This window comes from Canis aureus, chromosome 31 (genome assembly GCF_053574225.1).
Source record: "Canis aureus isolate CA01 chromosome 31, VMU_Caureus_v.1.0, whole genome shotgun sequence".
NCBI lineage: Eukaryota > Metazoa > Chordata > Mammalia > Carnivora > Canidae > Canis > Canis aureus.
This window is the reverse complement of record NC_135641.1, coordinates 37,376,059-37,401,078: the sequence shown is the minus strand read 5'-3', so window position 1 is coordinate 37,401,078 and position 25,020 is coordinate 37,376,059. Positions and strand designations below refer to the sequence as shown.

At 37.1% G+C, this 25,020-nt stretch overlaps 1 protein-coding gene and 1 long non-coding RNA gene across 5 annotated transcripts in view; one reads left to right on the top strand and one right to left on the bottom strand.

Moving 5' to 3' along the window:
- LOC144302667 (uncharacterized) overlaps positions 1–19,309 on the top strand; it is an 86,374-nt gene extending 67,065 nt beyond the window's left edge. Inside the window, exon 3 of the long non-coding RNA XR_013369650.1 lies at positions 18,925–19,309. This is a non-coding gene — a long non-coding RNA (uncharacterized LOC144302667). The remainder of the gene's footprint in view (positions 1–18,924) is intronic.
- The window catches only part of LOC144302666 (acidic leucine-rich nuclear phosphoprotein 32-related protein-like), a 54,105-nt gene extending 30,257 nt beyond the window's left edge, over positions 1–23,848 (bottom strand). For 2 of the 4 annotated variants that reach the window (XM_077880226.1, XM_077880223.1), the window contains exons 1-6: positions 23,699–23,848; positions 16,399–16,540; positions 13,235–13,325; positions 8,606–8,724; positions 6,056–6,198; positions 2,884–3,081 (exon numbers count right to left, since the gene is read on the bottom strand). In XM_077880226.1, the coding sequence (XP_077736352.1) occupies positions 2,884–3,081; positions 6,056–6,198; positions 8,606–8,724; positions 13,235–13,325; positions 16,399–16,540; positions 23,699–23,709 (704 nt within the window). In that variant the 5' untranslated portion in view covers positions 23,710–23,848. Of the gene's footprint in view, positions 1–885; positions 951–2,883; positions 3,082–6,055; positions 6,199–8,605; positions 8,725–13,234; positions 13,326–16,398; positions 16,541–23,698 lie in introns of all 4 variants that reach the window. The other 2 variants (XM_077880225.1, XM_077880224.1) reach the window with 2 other exon arrangements.
- Between the last annotated feature and the right edge of the window lie 1,172 nt (positions 23,849–25,020).

Sequence of the window (25,020 nt, the reverse complement as noted above, 5' to 3'; positions counted from 1 at the left end):
TCAGAGAAGTGGGACTGCATACAATCTGTTTTTATAAGGGAAGTTCAGTTTTTACAAAGTTCTATAATAGAAAAAAAAATGAAGGAACTTAGCCAACCAACCATGAGAGAAAGAATGACATCATGATATATATGCACATTATAAAGGTAAAAGTTTTTTAAAAAGGAAAAAGTAAGGAAAAAACATGTTGTTTAATGACAGTTAAGGAAGAATTCAGGCTGTGAGGTATGAGAAGGGGTGGGAAATATTCTTGTGCTGAAGTATTTTCTCTTGACAGAGAGCATTTTTGAAAATCACATTTCAAATTTACACAGTTACATCCAGGTTCAGGAAGGTGTCCTGCACATCAACCCTGTTAAACAGTAGTCAAATACCTAGCAGTCTTATAAAGCAGTGTTTCCTTTCAAGTGGACAGCTTTCCTAGATCTGGGAGTTCTGTGGGCTCATACTGGAGAAGACACATAGCCCTGGGATTTGCCTCAGATGGAAAATACTGAAACCTGTCAGTAGACATGACATGTCAACCAATGGTGGTGTTGACCTCCTTAGATGCTCTCATTGGCCACAGAATTTTCTCAACACTAAATGCTTCCTGCACTTTATCTTATTTAATCCTCACACCAATACTGTCCGGTTGGTTTTTATCCCCCATTTTAAGTCACTTATCCAAGATCATAAAGCCTGTAGGTGACAGTGCAAAGATAAAAATCTAAGTCTTCCGGCCCTAATGTTCAGACTTAGCTGACAGGAAACCCTAGCTGCTACTTCTTTTCAAAAAGTCAGACTGTGGTGAACTCAGATCACATGGACTTCCAAAGAATAGTAGAAGAGTTTGCCTGTGGGTGTCCCAGGAAATGGGGCTGCCTTCTACCTACTGGGACTTACACTATGAGCTTTATCAGTAATTTTTTTTTTCTCTTTTGAACTGTGCTTTCTTCTTATTGGAGGATCTGAAACAAAGGAGGAAGGGAAAGACAGTCACAACTCTAGGTGACAATGATCAAGAAAATCTTATCCTTAAAGAATTCTGATCATGATGTCGAGATACCCAGGGACAGGATGAATGCTGTTATGATCCTCAAAGTGTGGATTTTGGCTAGGCGACTGAACACAAACTTGGGTGAACTTGGGATTTCAGTTTAGTTCCTCAGCAGAAGTAGATACTCAAATCCTTTCCTCATACTGTGAAATGACCACATCTTTTCGTTTAAAGTAACCCTGTAATTTTAAACTTCTGTTTAAAGTAACCAAGTCAATACAACCTGGCTTTTTATAGCTTGAATGCCAGGCCGTATCCACCTTGGACTCAATCCAATAGAGTTACTGTTAGAAAATAGAAGAACCTCATTATATCCCTCATTCTCACATAACTCTATACCACATCATAAATTTTGAAGACAGATTTATAGTGAGACCTCAGGGCATATCAGATTTCAGACAGTTAATCTTAATTCTATTGTTGTAAGGCACCCTCTGAAGGGAGGCAAGTAACTGATTTGGGATCAAAATAAAATCCCACTTATAAATTAACAAAACTAAAATGTAATACTAATAAATTGTCTTTATGACTGGAAATGTGCCTTTTTTATGAATGAGGTTGAAATGTCCAGCTAAACCTCCTCTGACTGAAGGAAATATAATTTTAAACCTCAAAATGTTATTATGGTTAAATATTAGTTCAATTTTAAAGCAACTGTGCTGCTAGTTTTCACTTACGTAAAAGCAATTTGAGAATTTATTATCACAAAACATGAATTTTGCCTGAAGTCTACAGTCATGAGGGAGACAACGGCAGTAATAAGATTTATGTAGGAACAACAGAGATTAGGATTTTTATTTCGACAATTTTTTGTTGTACATCAGGGGTCGAAGAGGCTAATATTACATAGGCCTCTGGAATATGGTTGTTGTAATGGGAAAATGGCAGTTTGAGAAAGGAAGGTAGTGAGAAATATGTCTTTTATGGAAGTTGAATGTAGATGAAGGACGTAATCATAGACAGGATATGCACCTAGAGATGATCTAAGCCTTTGTATGACTGATTCAAACTGAGATGTGAGTTGATTTGTTATCTGGGGGCAAATACAAGTTCTAGAACTCAGTAGCTTGTTTTTACCCTTCAAATTCCCACTAGTGGCGCTGGGAATTAGCTAGGGAGAAATACATGGGCATCGAATTTTCTGCATACTCCAAGGTGTACATTGCATTATTATCATGAGGAATGTTCCAGTAGTGACAGTGCAATAAAATGGTTTATTCCTCACATGTTTTCAAGGACTTTCAACCACTGGGGTAGATCGAATCAATGACTTCTTTGTAACCTCTTAATGGTGCACTTGTGGCCCAAAGGAGTGAAAATAAAACCAGAAAATAGGAATGTCTGGGTGGCTCAGTTGGAAATGCATCTGACTCTCAATTTCAGCTCAGTTCATGATCTCAGGGTCATGAGATGGGGCTCTGCACCAGGCTCTGTGCTGGGCGTGGAGCCTGCTTGGGATTCTCTCTCTTTTTCTCTCCTCCGCCCCTGCTCACCTTTGCTCTCTCTCAAAACAAACAAACAAACAAAGAATAAACAATTTATAAAACTCTCGTATGGACCACGTAGGACTTGAAAGTCTAAAATGAAGCATCTTTTATTTGTCAAATCACACTATGAGAGAAGCCTAAAATTTTAAAGCAGTCATAAATTAACTGAGAGGAGTGTACTAAAGATTTTTTTTTTAAAGATCAGTTTAAAATTCTTTAGGTGAGATCAGAAGCATGATATGTTCGAAATGTAGTAGGTAAGACAAATATTTGCCAAGCGAATTTAAGCTTGAGGGAACAGCTATTCAAAGCATAACATTCAATGAAGAACATCCACCAAGATGTTTGGGGCCTTACCGTTTCCGGTAATTTTGGTGAAACTCACAAGGGTTCCTCTTGAGCGTAAGGGATTCCAGTGGAGTGCTCCATAAACTGGAGAGCCCGGTCAGAGACTCAATGTGGTTTTCAGCCAAGGACAAATGCTGTATCTGAGGTATCTTTGGCAATTGTTTGAAAGATGTGAGATGGTTTTTGTTCATATTTAAAACTCTGCATCTGAATAAAAAATATAAACACCTTGTCAATTGTCTCCTGAAGAGGATGGTTAACTACCAAATCTTGCATAGGACTAGACCATACCCCCTCATCTAGACAATAACCCCTCAAAAGAGTGACAGTGATGTTTTCTACAACTGTGTTTTGTCAGAGAAGAGAAATATTTGTATGAAAATATTAAGAGAAAATAAGCAGGATCTATGAAACTGTAAGTTTGTTGACTACAGAAATCTGCTTTCTTTTCCAGTGTAGACACTCGGTACCTGGCATGATGGTCCGTGGTGGATTCTCAGTATGTCTCAAATGAAAGGGTGAATGGCTGCATAGAATCTCAGAAATATTGTTGTTCACGCAGACACATAACAACTTGTGAAACAAGTATTGCCTCCAAGTAGTGAGATCAGTTACCTTTTTTCTATTTTTTCATACTTAAATTCTATATTGAAAAAATAGCACTTTAAATCAGGAAAGAAAAAAGCCTTTTATATATAAAAGTAAACTAAAAGGTATCCTTAGGAGGAGAAATGTGTGTTGCACACTTAGGTTGAATACATTTTCCTGACATATCATGCTTCTCAATATTTTTGCCTTAAAGCTGTAATTGTATAAGGCCATGCAAATAGAGGAAATCATTCAAATCTATCACTGACACCTTGCCTCAAGGAAAAATTCCTTTATGTATAAGTTGGGATTTCATACCATGAGAGAAATGCAGAGAACTTATTTATGGCCTTGTATCCCACAAAGACACTTAGTAAATAATGATTGCTAATGGTAAAAATGATATTAAATAGAGAGTTTCCACATAACGGTATTAGAAAAATTTCATTTGAACTCCCCCACCCCAATTGAATTGCAATTTTTCACATCTATTCTTTTCATTTCCTCATTTGCTTCCACTGTCTCTCCATATGGATATTTTACAGTCCTCATCATACATCTGGTAACTTTGGGTTTTTACTCTTTTCCAGGTTACAACATAATCTTTTAGGAGCACTAGCACCATGACGATTTCTAAATGAAAACCCAGCCTTGGCAGTTCCTGTCTCTCTGCCCCTCTCTCTGTCCTCCTGTGAAATCTGCCCTTGTCTGCCAGTCATTCTCTCATTTTCCATGTACATCCCTCTCAGGCTCTGAGATTTACTCTATGACAGATCCCCAGTCAGCAGGATGTTAGGGGTGAAGAGCAGCAACCCAAGTGTGGTGTTCCCTCTACAGCACAAGGAAGGAGGCTGTGAATATACAATACATCAACTCCTTTTTTCTCCCTTGACACACTGATTTGGCGGTTGTAAAAATTTGGATTGCAATTACATAATTTGATATCATATATATCCTATTTCTAAAGAAAGAAAAGCCAAAAGAAAACATCTAGAGAACGCAAAGCCTGGGGCAAGTGTTTTCTTTAATGATTGTGGGTTTTTTCTCTCTCTCTCTTTCTTACATAAGATAGCAAAGATTTGGAGATTTATTGATCTGGATCAGATCAAGTACAGATACTCCAAGTAAATGATCTCCTAGTTCAGTATTTCTAAAGTATGCTTTGTGATTATTAAACATTTGTTTGTTGTATGTGTATTTATATGTATTAAAAATATAATTAATGTATCACTTTTACAACCCTCCAAAGAGCCTGGCAAAAACAAGACAAAAAAACGGCAACAACAAACAGAAAAAAAAAAAACAAAACCCTGAATAAATCAGTATCAACTGCCAGTGACTTTTATTTATAGTAGGGATATTAAGTTTCTTTTGAGAATTTTTCTTCAGGTACTTTAAAATTTGTTATTTAAAAAGAATATAAGTAGGGGTGCCTGGCTGGCTCAGTTGCTAGAGATGTGACTCTTAATCAAGGGGTTGTGAGTTCAAGGCCCATGTTGAGTGTAGAGATTACTCAGAACATAAGTAAGACCAAATGCTATGCAGGTCTATCTAAAGTTTCAAAGGGACTTTGGGAATGCCTGAAGACATCCAGGCACATTTCAAATTCTGACATTTCCTCCATCTCCTGTTTCCCTCCCCTGTGTGGCTCTGATGGTCTTTTTGTGACCCTGTCTCAGTCCATCTCCAGCTCAGAGATGTATCTTAACGAGTTCTAGGATTTACCCTTCCTTCTTGTGGCTGCTTGATTTCCTTCATCCCCTATTTCCCTTCACCCCACTTATTTATTGTACCTGGTGAAGCACACAGCAGCTCTCTACAAAAAAGAGTTCTTAAGCAATCTGGAGCAAAAAAGGCAAATTATTTTTAACGTCAGGAGTTTAGGATCCTTGGAAAACCAAAGAGTCCATATCTTTTTAAAAACTTTTAGTTTGTTTCTGTCACTATTCTCAGTGGCCACCCTCACCCTTCCATTAGAATAGGGCTCTGAAACCAAAGCTCTTGTCGACTACCTGTAGGGTCTCTCCTCAAAGGTGCTCAAAAAATATGGATGACTCACTAAAAATTTCTATGTTACAACAGTAGCATTTACATAATGTAATTGCATTTCCAGTGTGCAATACAAGGGATATGGCAGGCTTTTCTGCTGATATGATCCTATGATTACAAATTACTCCTCTAAAAATTGATGATGATATTAATTTGGAAAGGAATAGATATTTTGTAAAGATTTACTTATTTATTTGAGAGAGAGAGCAGGGATAGGGGAGAGAGAAAGAGAAAGAGAGAGAGAGAATCTTAAGCAAGATTCCATGCTGGAGCTGCATGTGGGGCTCAATCTTATCACCCTGAGATCATGACCGGAGCTGAAATCAAGAGTCGGACACTTAACCACCTAAGTCACCCAGACACCCCTAAAGTGTGGCATTTTGATGTAGAAATTTCCCTTTTTGCCTTGCCCAGGTATCATGTAGCACTATTGCCTTTAAGACCTAACCATATGGCCACAGTAGGTACAGACGATAGTCACATATGCCCAAATAGCAAATATTTGACTTTAACTTAGTAACTAGACATGCTAAAGAGCAGGTACCTTGGCAATCTTATGGCACTTAAGTCCACCAATGAATTATCCACTAACCAGAGGGTTTCGACTCGAATTAGTCTTCTAAGAATCCTGTGAAAATTTGCAACTTGATAAGGATTCCCCAAATCCTGAAATGAAAGGTTCAAATTCTGAAGGGAAAAATAAATAAAAAAAAGAAAAAAAAAGCAAATTCGTTGTCAACCTTTAAAAATAGTTATTAATTTAAAATATGTTAATATGTTATGTAAGCCAGTAGTTTTCACCTTTTTTTGGTGTGCCCTCTAAAACTTTCACACATCCAAACACAATTATGAGGCAGAGATTCGTTCTCAAGGTAGGGTTGTTGAAGATCCTGACTGATCCTGATTAGAATTACATACAAGGTTAGAGGTAGGGAAGGCAGGATCCTAAAACTGATTCTGAAATTTTCTAGGGGTAAAGAGTGGAAGGAATAAAATTCTGTTTTAGAATTACTCATTTAAATTATTATCTTTAGCTTCCTTGGAAATACTCAGAAATCACATTTAAAAAGACTTCATCAAAAAAAATAAATAAATAAATAAATAAAAAAAATAAAAAGACTTCATCTCCCATGCTAACTTGTCTTTTGCATGTTATGTAAATTATTGTTGTCCCCCCCCCCAATTTTATCCTGAAAGGAAGTAAAAATGACACCTAAAACATAATAAAAAGATTTCAAAGTAAGACACAATCATTCAAAAGATGGAAGCTATTATTTTGTTTTAAGGTAGCTAGGGATACAAACATAAAAACGACTTTACCATATTTAACAGATATGGATACTTTATTTTTGCTTTTAACATCAGGCAGCTTTGATATAAAGGAAACTAAAGCCACATTTAGTGGTAACACTGCCCTTGTAAACTCTATTCCTAAAAGTCAACTTATTTTATTGCCACAATGTTGCCATCAGTTTTTGCCAATAAAATTAATGAATAAAATGGCAACCCTTTTAAAAAAGTTTGAATCAAAATAGTTTACTATTTTAAAGAAATACAAATATATCTTTAAAAAAACATCAGTAAGATCTTAATATTTTTAGACATTAAACTTAAACTTCGATTCTTTAAATTCCATTTTTCCAAAGCTATAAAAGGTCTTAATTTTGAAATAAAACTTAAGAAATGACAAGAGATCATATCTAGAAATGACAAGAGATCATATCTATCTCTATATTGAATGTCACCTCCTCAGAGAGGCTTTTTTTGGACCACTGTGTTCCAATTACATTTTCTATGATAGAATTTATTTAGCCATTCTCTCAGAGTGCAGTTATCTCAAGGCCAATTAAATTTTCTATAATTTATTAGGAAGGCTACACTGGCCTTTACAATATATCCATAGTTTAAATGGCAGCTATAAAGAAAGAATGCATATGTACACTGAAATGATTACCTCTAAAGATAGTTTTGGGAGTGGAGGTCAAAGTTTCAGATATATCGTTTAAATTTTTTAAACAAATAGGTATATGGTTTAATTTTTAAGAGTAGAATGTATCCATCCATTATATATGAGAATTTTACATTATTTTTAAAAAGAAAAGAAAGCAGGGAAACAATATTCTATTTTTATATCTCCTGCTCCCAAGACGTATAACCTCTGGCAAATCATTTCTTTGGGACTTCCCTTTCCTTTTTGAAAGGAAGGGGTTTAGACCAGACCCTCCCTGAAGCTCCTTCCCACCTCCTAATTTCATCATCCTATAACCTATAAGGTCAGTCTGAGAAGCAGAAGAGCCATCAAGAGGCCCCAGTGAGCAGGATTTAAACTCAATCTTATTTCTGGAAGACTTCTTAAATTCTTCACATACAATCTGATTACTCCAAAAACAAAACAAAAACAAAAACAAAAAACCCAAACATATTGGCATCCCGCTCTGTTGCAAAGAAGTTGATTTGCTCTTTCATTGCTGCCAACACATCCTTCCCAGGTACACCTGCAATTCTCTGCCTAACACGATTCCATCCAGCAGGAATCAGGGGCTTGAGGAATTGCAGCCCCATCGCTCTGTGTGCTTGGGCTGACCAGTCGCAGAGATTCTTTCAATGCTAGGGGCTCCATCAGCTGGGTCATTTCCAGCACCAACAAATCACAGCTCCTATTTTTCACTGGTAACAAGTTTTATTTGTTCCTGGATAGTTCTGTTCAGACCAGCCTGGCTGCTCCAGCTGATCAAAATTTTAGCCTTAATGTGTCATTCAAGGAATTCCAGATTGCATCATTAACTCCTTGACAAGAACTATTGTCCAGCGTTTGACACTTACTATTATCAAAAAGGAACAATTTCATTCTCAAGTCTTTTAAACTTTTCCAAAGTTCAGCAATGTTAGGATAAGATACAGGTTAGAAAATAAGCAACATGTCATGATGAAGAAGAGGTGAACAGAAGATGGAGAAGCCCAAACCACTAGGTTTGGAGAAAACAAGGAATTTTGATATTTATGCTGGCAATTGCCCTTAGAAAGAGGGGCTGGGAGGTGTCATAACTAAATCATTGCAAAAAAGTGACTTTTTCCCTGTCTTTTAAGCTCTCACCGTGCAGTCCTCCCAGTTTTCTTGTAGCCATGTTTCCCATTTGTTTTTTTCAAGGACTCTTTTCTGAGCAGGCCAGGTACACTCCTCCTGTCTGAAGAGCAACTCTTCTGTGGAGGGTCCTGGGCAAAAATCACAAGGTGAGATCTTGGAAGTAGGTTTAGGGCACCAGGACTGACATCTTTGCTGGATATTTGGCCAGTTGTCTTAAACTTCTACTCAATAATCAGGATTGAGGAAAACATGAGTTGGCCCATATTATGCCCCAACAGTGTGAGCAGTAAATAATAATTTTTAACCCTACATAAATGTTTCAAGCACATATAGGTTAAAAAAAATCAGCAATAGAGTGACGTTAGTCTTCATATATTTTTGTCTTTGGGGATATCACTTGTGACTTTCCTTCGGTCTCTCAACTCAATTAGCCACTTGATTCCATCACTTTTCCCTGTGAGAATCTCTCCCCCTCCTTTTCAATGTCTAGACCCTCATATCTTCCTACTTGAACTACAACTATTTCTCTTGGATCACCTCATTTGCAATCTCCTCTCCTTTGATACAAATGATACACATGGCCAGCCAGCTTTCCTAAAACACAGCTTTTTACCACACTCACGTGTTTAAATTTCTCACTGCCTACCGATTAGAGAGAGAAAATCCCCACTTGTCAAGCAAGGTTTTCCACAATCTTATCTCACTCTCCATTTCCAAACTCATTTCCCACTATTTCCCAACCCTGCTGGCCTCCAAATCAGGCTTGCACAAGATTTCCATGATTAGGGAAAGGATATCCTGTTTCCAGTCTGAGGTTGGGTGTTAGGTGATTGTGTGACTCCAGATGACTAATTTTAATTTTCTGAGCTTTAGTTTTCCATGTCTGCAAAAATATAAGGAAGACTAGAATCAAGGGCCCAACATGAGCTGAATATGATGAGAAATTATGTTTGTTTGAAGTTCATAATGCCTTATAAAAATACTGATTTCCAATTTCACTGGAATTTATTTCTCTCTTAGAAAGTACAGCTCTATTGTGATACCCAGGCAAACTTTGGTCTGTTGATTTAACTAGGCCCATGGCACCTATCCTAAACTCAGTGATTTCAATCCCCTCCCAACTCCAACATCACGTGTTTCTATGAGTCCTACCAGATACTATTTGTGCCCACTCCCCCTACTCCATTTTTCTGGAATGTGTCATTCTTAGTTCAGAGGTGAAAAGAAAGAGTTATACTAAATAAGACGTTACTAAAGGCATCAGGAACAAACTTTGCTTTTGCGACAGTCTGGTCTGGACTCTGATGGGAGATAATGAGTCCATCTGTGAAGGATTTATGGAAGGCAATAAAAGAGTCCAATGTTTCATTATTTTGACACAAATATCAGTTCTTTCCTCAGATGCAGGTGGAAGCCAAGTTGCAACCTGAACTTTCAGGCATTTCTCTCATAATGAACTGTGCTGTTGCCACCCAGGAAATCAGGTAACCCTGAAGTACTCCAACCAGTTTACAAATAAGATATCCTTGTGTGAAGAAATCTTCTTCTTCATTGATTAGGCTGATTGGAATTAAAAGCCACAGAACTGGAAAAATTGGACAGTCGTCTAATTGTCTGGGTAGACCCTGGGCTCTATCATCTTTAATATGACCACTCCCAAATTTGATGGCTTGCGTTGTGCAATAGATAGCCCAGAGTTATTAAACTCTGCCCTTTATTGTTTGTTGAAGTCCTATCGATCTTCTACTCTTTCAATTATTTTTTTTTAAAGCAGCTTTCAAAGATTTCTTTGAAGTTGGAAGCCAAAGGTTACTTCCACTGTGAGGAGTTACATTAAATTGGATTCTTTCTTTTTAAAACTCAGACATGGTTGATAATTGAAGATCTATCTTAGCAATTGAGAACTACAGTCTGGAATATCTGACAGCCCTGGAATGTTGGATTTCACCTGCTATCTCTGAATTTGTTCTTTGTCCCCTCACTGGATTTGTAACTCAGCAGCAGTGACTGAATTAACTCGCTGAGGGATTTTCAAACAGAAGCATCTATAGTTTAAAAGAATTCCGCCAACAGTTGGCTCTTTTGCTTCATTTAATTGGGAGGAGTTAAGTCAGTCTTGATCTGGCCATCAGAGCCTTGGGAAATTGCTGTTTGTCACACGCCAGATAAGCTTTCTTCTCTTAAGAACTCTTCCCAGGCATACAAACAGGGCAACTGAGATGACTGGAGTAGTTTTGATGGGTGTTTCTAAGCTGGAAGGAGGGTAATTATTATTAGAATGCTTTTGAGAGGCACTTGCTCTCCATCTCACACATGCACACACAAAATTTAAACAAAATGAAGGGCAACGAACAAGGGACATCTATTTTCTTCATGGTTCGAGGTGATGGGATTTTCCCTATGTTTTCCATCCCCTAGATCATGCTCCATTCCTTTTACAACTAGTCACTTGCGAGAGATTGGGTGGTGTTAATGGTCTATGGAAGGAAAATGTTCCGTATCTCTGCAGAGCGATGATGTCCTCTGCATGAATGGCCACTGTGGTCCTTATGTGGAATTGGTTTTGTTGATTGATGACCTCAGCACATGATCTGGTGCTTAAATCAGGGAAGGAGGTAGGCCATTGGTCTCTCTTTACACATACTTGTTTTCTGTTTGCTCCTACATTTTATTCCCGTCATCCCCCAATGTCTTCAGTTTGGCAGTTCTCTCTAAACCCATGCTCAGAATACAATTTCCTTTTGCCTCATTGTAGCACAGTCATCAACCACCACACATGCCCATACGCACACACACACAAATGCCAGCACCCTTAATTGTGTCAGTCTTTCCACTTTCTATTCACGTTTCTTCCCTCCAAACATCCTAAACAGGTGTTCTCATGGGATGCCCCTCAGATCATCTGCAACAGGATTTCATGATAATTTTACAAATGCATATTCTCAGGCCCCATTTCATCCTAATTACATCAGATTCTTTGAGTGTTAGGCCTGGAAAAGTGCATTTTCCATAAGCCTCTGGGTAATCTGCTCCCACACTAAAGTTTAAGAACCAGTGACCTCTGCCCACATTGGTTCCCAGTGTAGCCATCTCTTCCTCTTTGCCTGTGGACTTCTTACGCATGTGACACACGCGGTCTCTACTTCCTTTGGTGTCCTTTCTGCCTCGTTCCCCCATAATTTCTGGCTCTTTGAAAAATATACTCTCTCAGGTCCCCATCAGACAGCTTGAGTTTACCTGTAGTAGTACTACCTACTAATATTTTCAAAATAGGAGTCAGTGCTTAGCTGCAAACAGAGCTGACGTGTTTTACTCAACATTTCAGAAAATGATGCTATTTTAAATCTTCCTTTGTCAACTGATTTTGAGTGAAACAAGGAAGGCATTGTGTGGTAAAGTAATGCCACCGAGAGAGAGGGAAATGAGCAGGCAAATATATATAAAGCAACCTTTTTGAAATTAATATTACAATTGTACAATATACAGTATACCTGCAAGTCTGTAAATACAGATGGAAGATAGCCAAGGTATTTGATGTTTTATAAAGATTAAATACTCACTGCAGCTGGAATTATGTCTCATATTATTTTATCAGCTTTCAGAATATGCAAAAGAGATATGAGAAATGTATGATTCCTGTTCTTTTTTTTAATATTTTATTTATTTATTCATGAGAGACACAGAGAAAGAAAGGCAGAGACACAGGCAGAGGGAGAAGCAGGCTCTATGCAGGGATCCTGATTTAGGACTCAATCCTGGGACTCCAGGATCATGCCCTGGGCTCAAGGCAGCGCTAAACCGCTGAGCCACCTGGGCTGCCCTGATTCCTGTTCTTATGTAATGTAGAATCTATTGAAAGGTACTTAAAAAATCAAACATTATATGTATTAGGGGCTACAGATCACAAGTCTTCATACTGTCACACTAATGCACTTGTAAAATCTGATAGAATGAAAAGGAATAGTAAAACATTGGTGTATTCTACCAAACTTAAAACGCTTAATGAAAATATGAAATGAAACTATCTGGTCTATTTAGACTCCCATTTGGTGTTTTAAGAAGCAACGGTAGAATTAAGTCAGGTTGAAATTATTCATCGAAGTGACAGTGTCATTCATGTTCATAAAATATTGTAAATAAACTAAAATTCTAACAAAGATCATTGGTTAAATATATTTAATAATATCCATATGATGGAGAAATATGCAACCTTTAAAAACCGCATCCTGGATAATGTTTAATAGCATGGAAAAAATGCTCACGTTAACAAGATAAGTGGAAAAACTCAAGAACTAAAATCATTTGTACAATTTCATAAAGAAGTATATGTGTATACTTTTCAGAATAGACTAAATGGAAATAAAAGTCATGGTGGTTATGTCTGGATAGTTGAATTATAGGTTCTTTTTTGTTTATTTTTTCTGGTATTTAATGCTGAACATCTACTATTTATATTATCAGATAGTGAATGTGCTTTAAAGAGGCTTCTTCACGAACTATATCAATAATTCTATGGTCTCGAAACAGGAAATTTTTCTATCTCCAAGTAGTATCGTCCCCGCCACCCAAGTAATGTCTTTAATCCACAAATGAAATCTACTGAGAGCATGTACACAAATACACACACTTGTTCTTTACCTTCTCTTACTCTTGGGCAACGCAGTTGACTTCCTCGAATGTCCTGTTCTACCTCGTGCCAAGTGAGGTACTTAAATGAGTCTGATGGAAGCTTGAAAATAAGAGAAGAGAAACAGCATCTGGAAATATGTGACTCAGTTACTGTTATGTGTAAAAGTAATACAAATCATCAAACATTCAGCCAAGTTGAACTCCCAGTACCTAACGGTGTCCTCATAGAAGTCCGTTTAGTTCATTCTAAACTATGTATTCTTATTCAACTTGGCATCTCCAACACCTGGAAATGATTTATATTTGATGGTAAATGATGACAGAAATATGTATGTGTACCCGTTCGTGAATCCACTTTGCGCCACCTCTGATAAACCATCTTTTAATATTTACTGAATATATATTAGGGGCTACAGATCACAATTCTTCATACCGCCGCCCTAGTACGCATATAAAATCTGATAGGCTGTAAAGGAATAGTAAAACATTGGGTTATTCTACCAAATGTAAAATGCCTAGCAAAAATACAAAATGAAACTATCTGGTTGATTTAGATTGGGAAATCTCATTCCATTTTCCATTTTATAACGGTTCTAATTGTTGCAGGTTCTTTATTATATGGGTTCTCCAGCCTCTTTAACTTGTTCTGGTGGTGAAAGTTCTTCCTTTTGAGGCTACGCAGAAGGCACATGAGACTGCTATGCTAAGTGTTCATGACAGTTGTCATCTCCTTCCTAAGTCATACAATTATTGCTCAAAGATCATGGTTTACATATTATTAACTATCCAAGATGAACATATGATTCTCCTTGGGAAGAGTTCCAGTTTATTGACATTCCTCTTCAAATGTAGCCAGTATTGAATGAAATATTTCAGGTGGTCCTCTTCCTTGTTCTGGACAGTGTATCACTGACCAGAATATGTGCCAAAATCATATTTGGGACAGTTTTATATTGTTTACTATCATTGAGGTTGTAGTCAGTCAAAATTCCCTGTATATTATAGAGCTTATGATGGTTTCAAGGTTAACACAAACAAAAGGCATATTACTCGGAAAAGAACCTTATGCTAAATACACCACAGATTCAATCTTCTGTTAGCCATCGTCATACACATAAACAAACCCAGAATATTTGATATAGAAAAATGTCATTACAGTATTTGGAACAACTGCTTTCATCTCAGAGCAGCACTTCATATAGCTTCTGTTTCGCTTGAGCTGTAAATTTGTGTGACTAATACTAACATAAAAAACATTTCCACCACTGAATAAGCTTATGGGGCTCTGGATTAAACTAAGTTAAGCATTTCTCTCTGCTACAGGACTCCGCAGAGCCTTTATATGCTAATATACATTGTGAGTCTATATGCACAAAGTATTCCCCTGGACTTTTAAATCACAGAAAATGATTTTTATTTTTTTATTTTATTTTTATTCTTTTATTCTTGGAGCGGGACGTGGGTCTCAGGTATTTTTGTGAAGTCGAATTTGGAACATGCTGACTCAAAATAAGTTGAAAAGAGGTGGCTTTGTAATAATCATTTATTTTTGATTTTTGGTCTTCATTACTTTACTCACTGAATGACCATGGTGGTTCCAGTAAACATCTCAGTGTCTTTATTTAAAGAACAGAACTAATAACAAAAACTCTCTACTTTATTAATAACAATATGAAAAAGCTAATTAATACTTGAGTAATTCTATGAGAAAATCTGAGGATTTGCTAACATGCTTCCAAGGAATTCACTCATTCTTCAGAAATATTCTTTAAAAAAACCAAGAAGCACAAATCTTGCATTTTTGAGAATGTGGTCCCTGGACTATTCTTGGTTGTTCAGCTCACATGCTTATGGAAGCTTTTTTCCTTCCAATGTGCTTTTAGATTTTTTTTGTCTTACTTCTATCATAGAATAAGACTTAGAAGTTAAATTCCCTGAAGTTGCCATACCCCATTGCCTTTTTGTGCTGTTTCATGATGACCTTACCAGGAAAAAAAAAAAAAAAGAATCTAAGCTAAAGCTGTATTTGAAAAGAAAGTTTCCATTTTTGTTTAAAGATTTTATTTATTTATTTGAGAGAGAGCAAGAGAGCACAAGCAGAGGGAGGGGTGGGTGAGAGGGAGAAGCAGGCTCCCTGCACAGCAGGAAACCCTATGTGGGGCTCCATCTTAGGGTCCTGGGATCATGACCTGAACCAAAGGCAGACACTTAACTAGCTGAGCCACCCAGGCACCCCAATAGTTTCCATTTTTCAACTGACATCTAATTTTGTACAAAACCCTGTTTGCTTTTTAAAGGAGTTACGTGGTTGATTTTGCAATTTCTGACCTCATAGGAGAATGAGCCATTGCATTTCTTTGTTTATATTTATGTAATGCGGTCAATATGCTGCAGTTGAGTGACTGTTCCTCCTCCCTAAAGGAATAGTGAATATCTGTGTCTTCCCTTTTCCTTTTTCTTTTTTAATCCTGATGGACCAAGTGATTAATTCATTGGATCTATAAATATTTCAAAGTTGGTATCTTTCATTTCATTTCATTTCATTTCATTTCATTTCATTTCATTTCATTCATTTATTCAGAAATATATACTGTACCCTGCTGTATATCAGGCACCAGGGATATAAAGTTAAATAAAATATGGTATTTGTACTTGAAAAACTCATTTTCTATAATTTGGGAGGCAAATATTTGAGTAACTCATCTCGATCCAATGGGATAGGTGGAACAACTATAAAGGAAAGAAAGGAAACACATATGGTTCCCCTGAAATGGGTTAGGGAAGAGTCTTGGAAATGGTGAGTTTGGAAGGAAAAAATTTTATCTTGTGGACAAAGGACATTCCAGAAAGAAGGGAGAGAAACCTTAGACTAGAGACAGAATTTGAACTCAGTGGGGGGAGAGGAAGGCATGCATTTCTGTTTTTGTGGTCACTCCCTTTTGTGTTCATCTCCACTTTTGTCTTCCTTCCTCCTCTCTAGCTTCTTTCCGTCTCCTTTCTGAGTTGGGACTTAGAGTATCAACCTTTCACACCTCCCCAGTTACACGGGTAGATTTAAGCTTATACACTTAACAAAAAAAAAAAGGTTCATTATAAGATAAAGGACATTTCATAAGCTTAGCATTAGGTAAAGAGCTAATTAAGAATAGTTACCAGAAAAAAAAAATATTTACCAGGGATGATATTCCAGAATCCAAACGTGGATGGAGTGTTCTGTTCCTTGACAATGCTGACCAAGCGTGTGACTCATTTGGGTCAGAGTAGTACGACGAACTAGACGGACAAATCTGACTGCTGGTGTTTTGACCCGAGGAGCTGAGGGGAAGAAAATGCTCAAAGTGTGTGTGGATCTCTTTTAAAATCTTTATGTGTAAACTCCTTTATATAGAGCAGCAATAGCAACACATTAGAAGGACCACCTTTTCCATTTAGAAGATAAATGATACCCCAGAAATTGACCTAGATCTCAGCAGGACTTTGACATCTTGTCACAGTCCTAAGCACATTTTTATGGCTAATAGTCACTTATGGCAAATTCTCCCCAAAGGTCAGGGGGTCTGCGTGGACCGCATGTTTTAGAAATGTGAATCGAGTGGTACCCACAACTGCATGTCTGTGTGGTACCATATGAATAAAGAGGTCAGCCCTCATATTGGGACATCATTCTTCCTGGAGCTAGGGCAGCAGATCTCTACAGGCAAGCATCCGCATCCTTAAACTCTCTCTTGGTTTCCCCATTATTTCTGGCCCTTACATTTTCCCTGAAATTTCCCCCCAACCTCTTCCATTTCTACAAATTGGTGGCAAATAAATTAAAAAGTCCGGTTCTTCAATCAGTTTTACTCACTTTGAAAGACTATTCAATCGTTTCTCTTAGCAACGGTCCAGTGCTTTCTGTGTGCCTGCTTTTATACCGCTGAGATATAAAATGCCTTTTCTGCTCTCCTGTAGTCATTCTCTGGTTTATTTTTCATTGTTTTTCTTGCACTTTTCCATATCTCTTCAGGAGTGGTTACAAGTTTCCCTTCCTGTAATTGGTGCTGTACATTATTTCGAGCCAATTTTAAAATAATGTCTAAATATGCTTTTTTTCATGTTAAGTAAAAGTAGACATCATATGTCTTTATTTCTGGCCTCTTTTTACTCTTGATAGATCATTCCTCAGGCTCCAAAAATCTTGAGACAACCTTCTATGTTTTATGACACAATTATTATGCCTCTGCAGCAATTTTGCTTAAAAGAAACCACATGTCTCCTGTATATAAGTGTGCCTTCATAAAGTACAATATAGAAATGTCTTTTATTTTTCATGTATTAACTGGGCTGGCACAGGAGAAGAGCATAACAGCTACATCATATTCCAAAAATAGCATTACTGTGTCATTGATAAAAAGATAACTGTGCCCTCTTATCAAAGAGAAAATTATTCCTCCATCTGTAACTCAATAACAAATCAAGAACTTGGTCTTAATTATGTGAAAAAGTCAGAAAAGGTATATCTCTCATATCTTTCCCACTGGAACAATTCATTGATCGTTAGATGCTGTTTCTTGAAAACCCCAAAGTGTGTCTTGCCACTGAGACAAATTAATAAACATTAGAAGAATAATAGCAAATTGTGATATTTATTATTCCTGAGGCAGGTATGTTCCGTGATCAATAACTGGAGTTTTGGCCAATAACCAGAAAGAGTTGGGAGAAAATAGAATGATATATCGAGATAAACAGAGATCTGACTTTGTTGGCTCTTTTGTCTTCATTAAAATATGCTAGCTTTTTCTGCCAAAATGAAATCAGGAAACTAGGATAATGGGTGTGGCTAAACCTTTGTCAGTGACTGTTATCTTCTTACTCTAAACTCCAGTGAAGGTTACACGGTGATAATAAAATAAGCTAGAGATCTCTCTCTCTCTCTTTTTTTTTAAACTTGCAGTATGAGAAATGGTCATAGTTTGCTATACAGTCTCTCCATAGAAGGCACAAGGGAAAAAAATAAAGCCACATAATTAATAATAATAATAATTTTTTAAGGAGTTGACAAGGGAAATCCAGTTGATTGGGGTTTTACTCTACTTTTCTTGTGTCATGCTACAGACTACAGGTGCCCTTTCAAGGTGAAATGAAGTTTAAAAATAACTGAAAATTATCTCGTCATCTTAGTTCACCTTAGATGATTTTGGGATTTAAACTTGGAGACCTCTTTATGCCATAATTAAAACTTGGTAACACAAATAAATAAACTGCTAACCCCCCAATCTCTCTTCCTTTTTCTCTCTTTTCTTTTCCTTCCACTTCAGTAAACTGAAGTATGGTCAAGAGTTTCATCTATGGGCAGGTTATCTGAGAAGATTCTAACCAATAGATGACTAGTCGATGGTCTTTCAGCAGGAAACCTCTCCTTTGGCTCACAAGTCCAATTTCTGTCCCTCACACCCTCATGTTGTTCTGTGCAGCACACCAGGGTGCAGCGTCTGAAGGGCACTGTGCTGGAATATCGCAGAAACCACAGGGGCATTCTCTAAGTCTTCTTTGTTCTGTTACCTCTGTCCCCAATTTCAAATACAATTTTTCTTTGGTCTGCTTTTTAGGGAGAAATCTCAGCAAAATAAGATAATTTCTGAATCTGTAGCTTAAAAAAGAAAGAAAAGGGGGCATCTTTCAGGTTATGCCACTAACTCAAATGTCTGCTTCATCTGCAGCTGTCTTGAAGCACACATCACTGAAGTCATGACCTACTAGTCCTAGGAATCTGAGCAACAGATACTGCAGGTATCTCCGCAAGACACTTGGCATCTCTAATGGACAGATCCTTTTCTTTAATATTCGGAAGATGATGTAGACTCTGATGGGTTTTTTTTGTCTGTTGTGTAACATCACTGCTGTGATGACAACTACCACTGTTACAGATGCAATGATATTGCAGTTAACATTTATTAAGCACTTTCAAGGGGCACCTGGTGGCTCAGTCGCTTGAGCATCAGACTCTTGGTTTCTGCTCAGGCCATGATCTCAAGGTCATGAGATCAATCACTGAGTTGGGCTCTGCATTCAGCGGGAATCTGCTTGGGACTCTCTCTCCCTCCCTCTCCTCCTCAAATAAATAAATAAATAAAATCCTTAAAAAAAAAAAAGCATGTGCTATATGCTGGGCATGGTAGCAAGAGCTTTCTCTATGTGGATTAATTCACTTATGCATCACAGTCACCAAATAAAGTGGTGATTATTTTGATGAATATTATCATTTTGCTTATATTTTGATAACATAATCAACATTATTATTTTATAGATGAAGAAGTTGAGGTATAGGGAGGTGGCAAACTTGTCCAAGACACGTTAGTAAATGACCGAGTGCTCTTAGCCACTGGGATTCAGTTTAGATTCATACAAGCTATTGTGATTCTTGAAATAACTGTAAAGCTCTATCATTATTAGGGTGCAGTTGTTATGAAGGAAAATCATTAATACTGATTTTCTCCTTCCGGTTGCTCCACTTAACTACATGTAAATAATTGCACTAGTTAATAGAACATGTAAATCTGAGCAGCTATTATTTACTGAAAACAAAAGTTCAGCCTTGAGTAGTAGAACCTATGGGGACGCCATTCCAGATAACATCAAGCTGTTTTTAAAACTCTCTCCTTTCTCCCCTCCACAAAAGAAAATAAAACCAGACACATGCAGTTTAGTTGGTATATTGGTTTACTCATTTTTAATCTTTCTGCCTGCAGTGAACAAACAGTTATCATAAATTACAAATCTAAACCTTTATGAAAGAGAAATTAATTTTATTAATGCCCCAATATAAAGCTGCCATGGAGAAGGTGCCACGGTTAAAACTGTACAGCATTTGTCAGCAGTGATTTATAGTGTCTTTAAAATAGATGGCATTATCAGAATTGGCCATCTATTCTTGGTTTTAAAAAGTGTAGAATGGCCAACAAGAAGGAATCAGGTGAGCTGAGACTGCTGGATAAAAAGCAACAATGATGTAACTTATCAATTCATGAGCACCTTTCATCAGAAGATTGCAGCGTCCTTTACAGTCACGAATGTATACACCTCATAAATCGTCGGCCACACTGGGCGCTATCTGTTTAATTAAAGTGTCAAGTTGGTGATTATGGAACTTTGTAAGGGGAGCAAAGGAGGAAGTGGCGGATGGTCTAATTTCTGAGGAGAAGCTGAAGCTCTCGAGTCGAAAGACTGTTGGACACCCATCCTACAAAAGGCCAGGGGACTCCTTTCAGACACTTAGGGATGTCAGAATTGCATTTGTATGACTCAATTTCGAAGCATTCCATTTATGCTCATTGCTGCATCGTGCAAACTTTGTATTTGGGAAGGAAGGAAAGCACCTCAGTCTTATTTTTAAGTTAGCCAAGGTCACTTTTCTCCAATCTTCAAATTCCCCCTCTCTCTCTCCACAAAATATTAGGTTCTAAAATCTTATGGGATCTTGCTAAGACCAGGCACTTCTGAAGTAAATGCTAGAAAAAAATTCCCATGGACTCTAGAGCATTAATTCTTGATGAAAGGAGAATATTATTCTAATTAATCTAGTCTTTCTTATTTCTTTGGCCATTCTTTATTTTTATTTTTTAATTTTTTTTGAATACAGAATCCCTGTGCTCTCTCTGCCTGTATTTTACTCATTTGTAATATGGGAATGATTGTACATATCTGCATAGTAGAGATGATAACGAGATAATAGAAATACTCTGAATGGAGTACTCATAAAGTCAGGAGGAAATCTGATATTATAATGTGTTCATCTGAAATGGCAGGTCAAGTATACCAGGTCTTTAAATTTCTGATGGCTCTAAATGAAGCTCCTGAAACTAAACTCATTAATTGAGTAAACAATAATATACCAATAAAATGTAGGGGTAGAAAATTTTTCCCTTCTTTTCTTCTAGGTTCTTTGGCTGGTCTTATAGTTAATTTGACATAAGACAGATTAAGAGGAGAAAAACAATTTAATTTCATATGTACAGTTGCCCGTGAAAATATGGAACTCAAAGTGACCAAATTAGACTAAGAAATAGCAAATTTTTGAAGAATTGACAAGTCAAAGAAGTTTGGGCTTGGAGTAGTAAATATTTGTTTATACACCCTCCTTGGCCCTAACTTCCCAGTCTCTGGTGATTACAATGCCTTCCGCCCTCCTGCTACAGGGAAGATACCTTCACATGGGAGATTTATTTCCTGCTTTCAGGAAGACAAAGGAGGATCAGAGTGTCCTTCTTACACCAGCTGTTTCTCAACAAATTTTATTCAAAATAATCATTATCCCAAAGCAGCATATTTTGGGTGGTATATTTTTCTCCCCTTCAGCATTGTTCCCCAAAAAATGTGTTTTACAGATATTCCAGAAGCATTTCAGGACCCACAACCTGGAATCTTAACTGATTTGAACAAATTATTTAGATTGTTGATTCTAAAACCATATAACAATACATTCTGATAAAAGCACAACTAGAGTTATTTCTCTTCTTCTGTCTGAATAAGTCAGATTTAAAATTTATGTGAACTTAGTGTCTTTGAATTTTGCAGTTTTATACAGGATGCATTTTCATCCTGTTCTTCAGCTCCATGAATATTCTTATAAACACAAATAGGCTCCCAAATTAAAGTACAACAAAGGCAAAAGAACAAATATCTACCAAACTTCTCCAGAGGGAAAGCTTGTAAACCTCAATAACCAGTAGTGGGTTTACTGACACTTATAGAAGCATAGATATAGTAAAATGCCAGAGCAATGAAGAGAAAGAGATTGAGAATCTCTTGTATCCCCTCTACAAGATGATATTTAGAAATTTTGAGAACTTTATTGTAGCCACACATGTAGCTGCTACTTAAAAGGTTTTCAATGCTTGAAGAATGTTTTACTACACCATGTGCTGCTATAATAGAGAATTCAACACATACAACCCTACAGGAGAGAAGAATAGAGACACTACAGGATAATAAGGGATTGAGGTAGATCTTGTGACCAGGGATAAAACTATAAAAAACCTAAATGAAAATGACTGTATATGAGGAAGGTAGTGTGAATAGTTCTCTTGTTTCATGATGTGCAGAAATGTGATTGAACAAACACTAGCACTGAGAATTTTTTGCTTTTGCTTTCTCTCTCTCAGCCTTCCTTCCTTCCTTCTTCCTTCCAAATTTAAAGATTAAAATTTGAATTGTAGTTTGGGCATCACTAGTTACACTGTGTCTAAAATTATTCTAGAGATATTTACTCATTTAAAAATAGTAATGCTGATCATAAATACCACGTAATCTAGAGCTCACAAATAAATCTCCGATAGTGTGTATCAAAGGGTGTTAGCAAGTGGGGGGAAATAAAGTATATATGTCTTCACAGAACTTCTTACCCATTTAAGAACCATTTCATATGTCCATTTCTCCAAATTATGACACAGTTTTTAACATTAAAATCAACAACATCGAGGCATTGTTTGAGATATCCACAGCTTGCTGACCAAAATGGAACTTTGGTAAGGGAACTGCTTCAGTCTATAAACCCCACACCTAAACATGATTCCTCTCTTAGCTGTAGGCAGTAAATGGAAGCTACCCATAAATTCCACACACTCATATGAAACCACAATGTACATAATCCTGAAAATTAAAGGCGCAAATGTCATTTTTTGAAAGATGAAAGCCAAATAACACACCAACATAAAGACAAAAAAAATTCAGGGCGCCTGGGTGGCTCAGTGGTTGAGCCTCTGCCGTTGGCTCTGGTGATGGTCTTGGGTTCCTGGGATCGAGTCCCATATCAGGCTCCCTGTGGAGAGCCTGCTTCTCCCTCTGCCTATGTCTCTGCTCTCTCTCTATGTCTCTCATGAATAAATAAATAATATATATATATTTTTAAATAGACAAAAAAAATTCAAGAAACTTGCAAACCCTCTAATTGTATGTTATCTAATAATTGGAATGTTTTGGGAAACACTTATGAAAAGCTATAAAATTTAAAAGTGAGGAAACAAGGATTGGGTTTTGGCTTCTTATTCTGATTTTGGGCTTTATTGAGCTAGTAAAAGTCCTGTTTTTGTCATAGTAACTTCATTTAAACTTAGTTTATAGATATTAACTAATATTAACTAATGACTAACAAATGTTAACTAGCAGCTGTCTACTTTTGATTTTCTTGCCTTTCTCCTAAATTCACACATGCTCTCCCAAAAAGCCCTGGGTGCCTATAGACATACCATTGCTAATACAGTTATGGCCACTTCTCTCTCTGTCACAGTGATCAATTGAATTGCATTTGTAACTAGTTGCATGGTCGTAGGAGAGAGGGTGACAGTGAAGTTTGCTTCTCTCTCAAAGCAATCATCATCAGTAATACAGGTTGCATGACTTTTTATTTTCAAATGAAATTTAATCCAGGAACCCTATCTAGGTTTGTTTTCTCTCAAGTAATGTCTAAGGTTACTTTTAGCATTTCATCTTTCTTACCTTTCGGACATGTCTGGCTGGTACAGAAAGTTCCTGTGGCCTTCATAAAGCTATTTTTCCAAAGACATTTTTCATCATGTTCCTAGGAGGGATATGAGAGCTGTCCACCAAGAATCCGCTGCCTCTTTTGGGGGTCTTCCATATATTCACTGTGACCAAGGAAACAAGCTGTTACCTAGCAACCTGGCCTTTTAGAAGGTATTGTTACCAACCTCTTAGAGCTCATCAAAGGGATTCTTGTGCTACTGGAGCAGGATAACAGTGAGCATTGTTTCCAGGGAGTTGTCTACACTGTGGTATAAGGGAACCTGGACGACGGAAACAATGACAGCAGAGGGTACAAACCTCTATGGATCCCTGAAAACTTGGCTGTCTTCAGTTCCATTATTTCTTGAATTGTTTGCATCTGGCTTGGGTTTAGCCGAAGTGGTATGTGTGCAAAATATCCCTCAGTATTTGGTTTCTTGCTTCTCTTCTGTAGTTTCAGAACTAGCAGAAGGCGCAAAAGGGAAGTTAGCTAACTCCTGCTTGAACCTTGCTCAGATAAAAATTCCTTCGAATCGAAGACACGGAATTTTGCCTCGTAAAGCACACAAGAGAATAATAGATTTTTATTTCAAAGCAAATGTTTGTGATTTGTCTCAGAAAAAGGAGAGAATATTACATGATATCGCATATCCATTGATTGGTCCAACAAGGTTTTTTTAGTGCGCCTTCTACGTGTAGTAGAGAGCACTGGGAATTTTTAACTTCATGAGCTGATAAAAGTTCTCTGAACCTGTAGCTAGCATGTCTCCTGTCCCCCAAAGAGAAAAATGTTAGCTGTGTTTTTGAAGACTGAGAATTTGATGTTGGCCAAAAGCACAGTAAACACTTCCAGAGTCTTTCCTGCTTCAGAGAACAAGACATTTAGGAAATGATTTTATTCAAAACTTTGTTTCAAAAGAAGATACTTGGCATGTCTTGGAAAAAGCATCATGTTTACCTTTTCATTCCCTTTTTTCATGCAGCAGTAACCCATCCATAGACTGAAAATGTTTCCGTAATCTTATGAATGTGTTTCACATCAAAAGAGCGAAAACATATTCTCCGCATTAAGTTTCTGTTAGAACTTCAATTTTACATTCCAAATGCTTTAGGCTCAAACCTAACATAACAACCTTCCAAGTTAAAAAATATATATAATTTAACATATTGGATGAAGATCCAGAAATTAATTCGTTTCTATCCAAGCTAGTATAGTTTTTAAGGAACTATCAAATGTCTAAAATATTACATCTCAATTTTCTGCATTTTTTTTTCCATGAGGGGGCGCCTTTTCT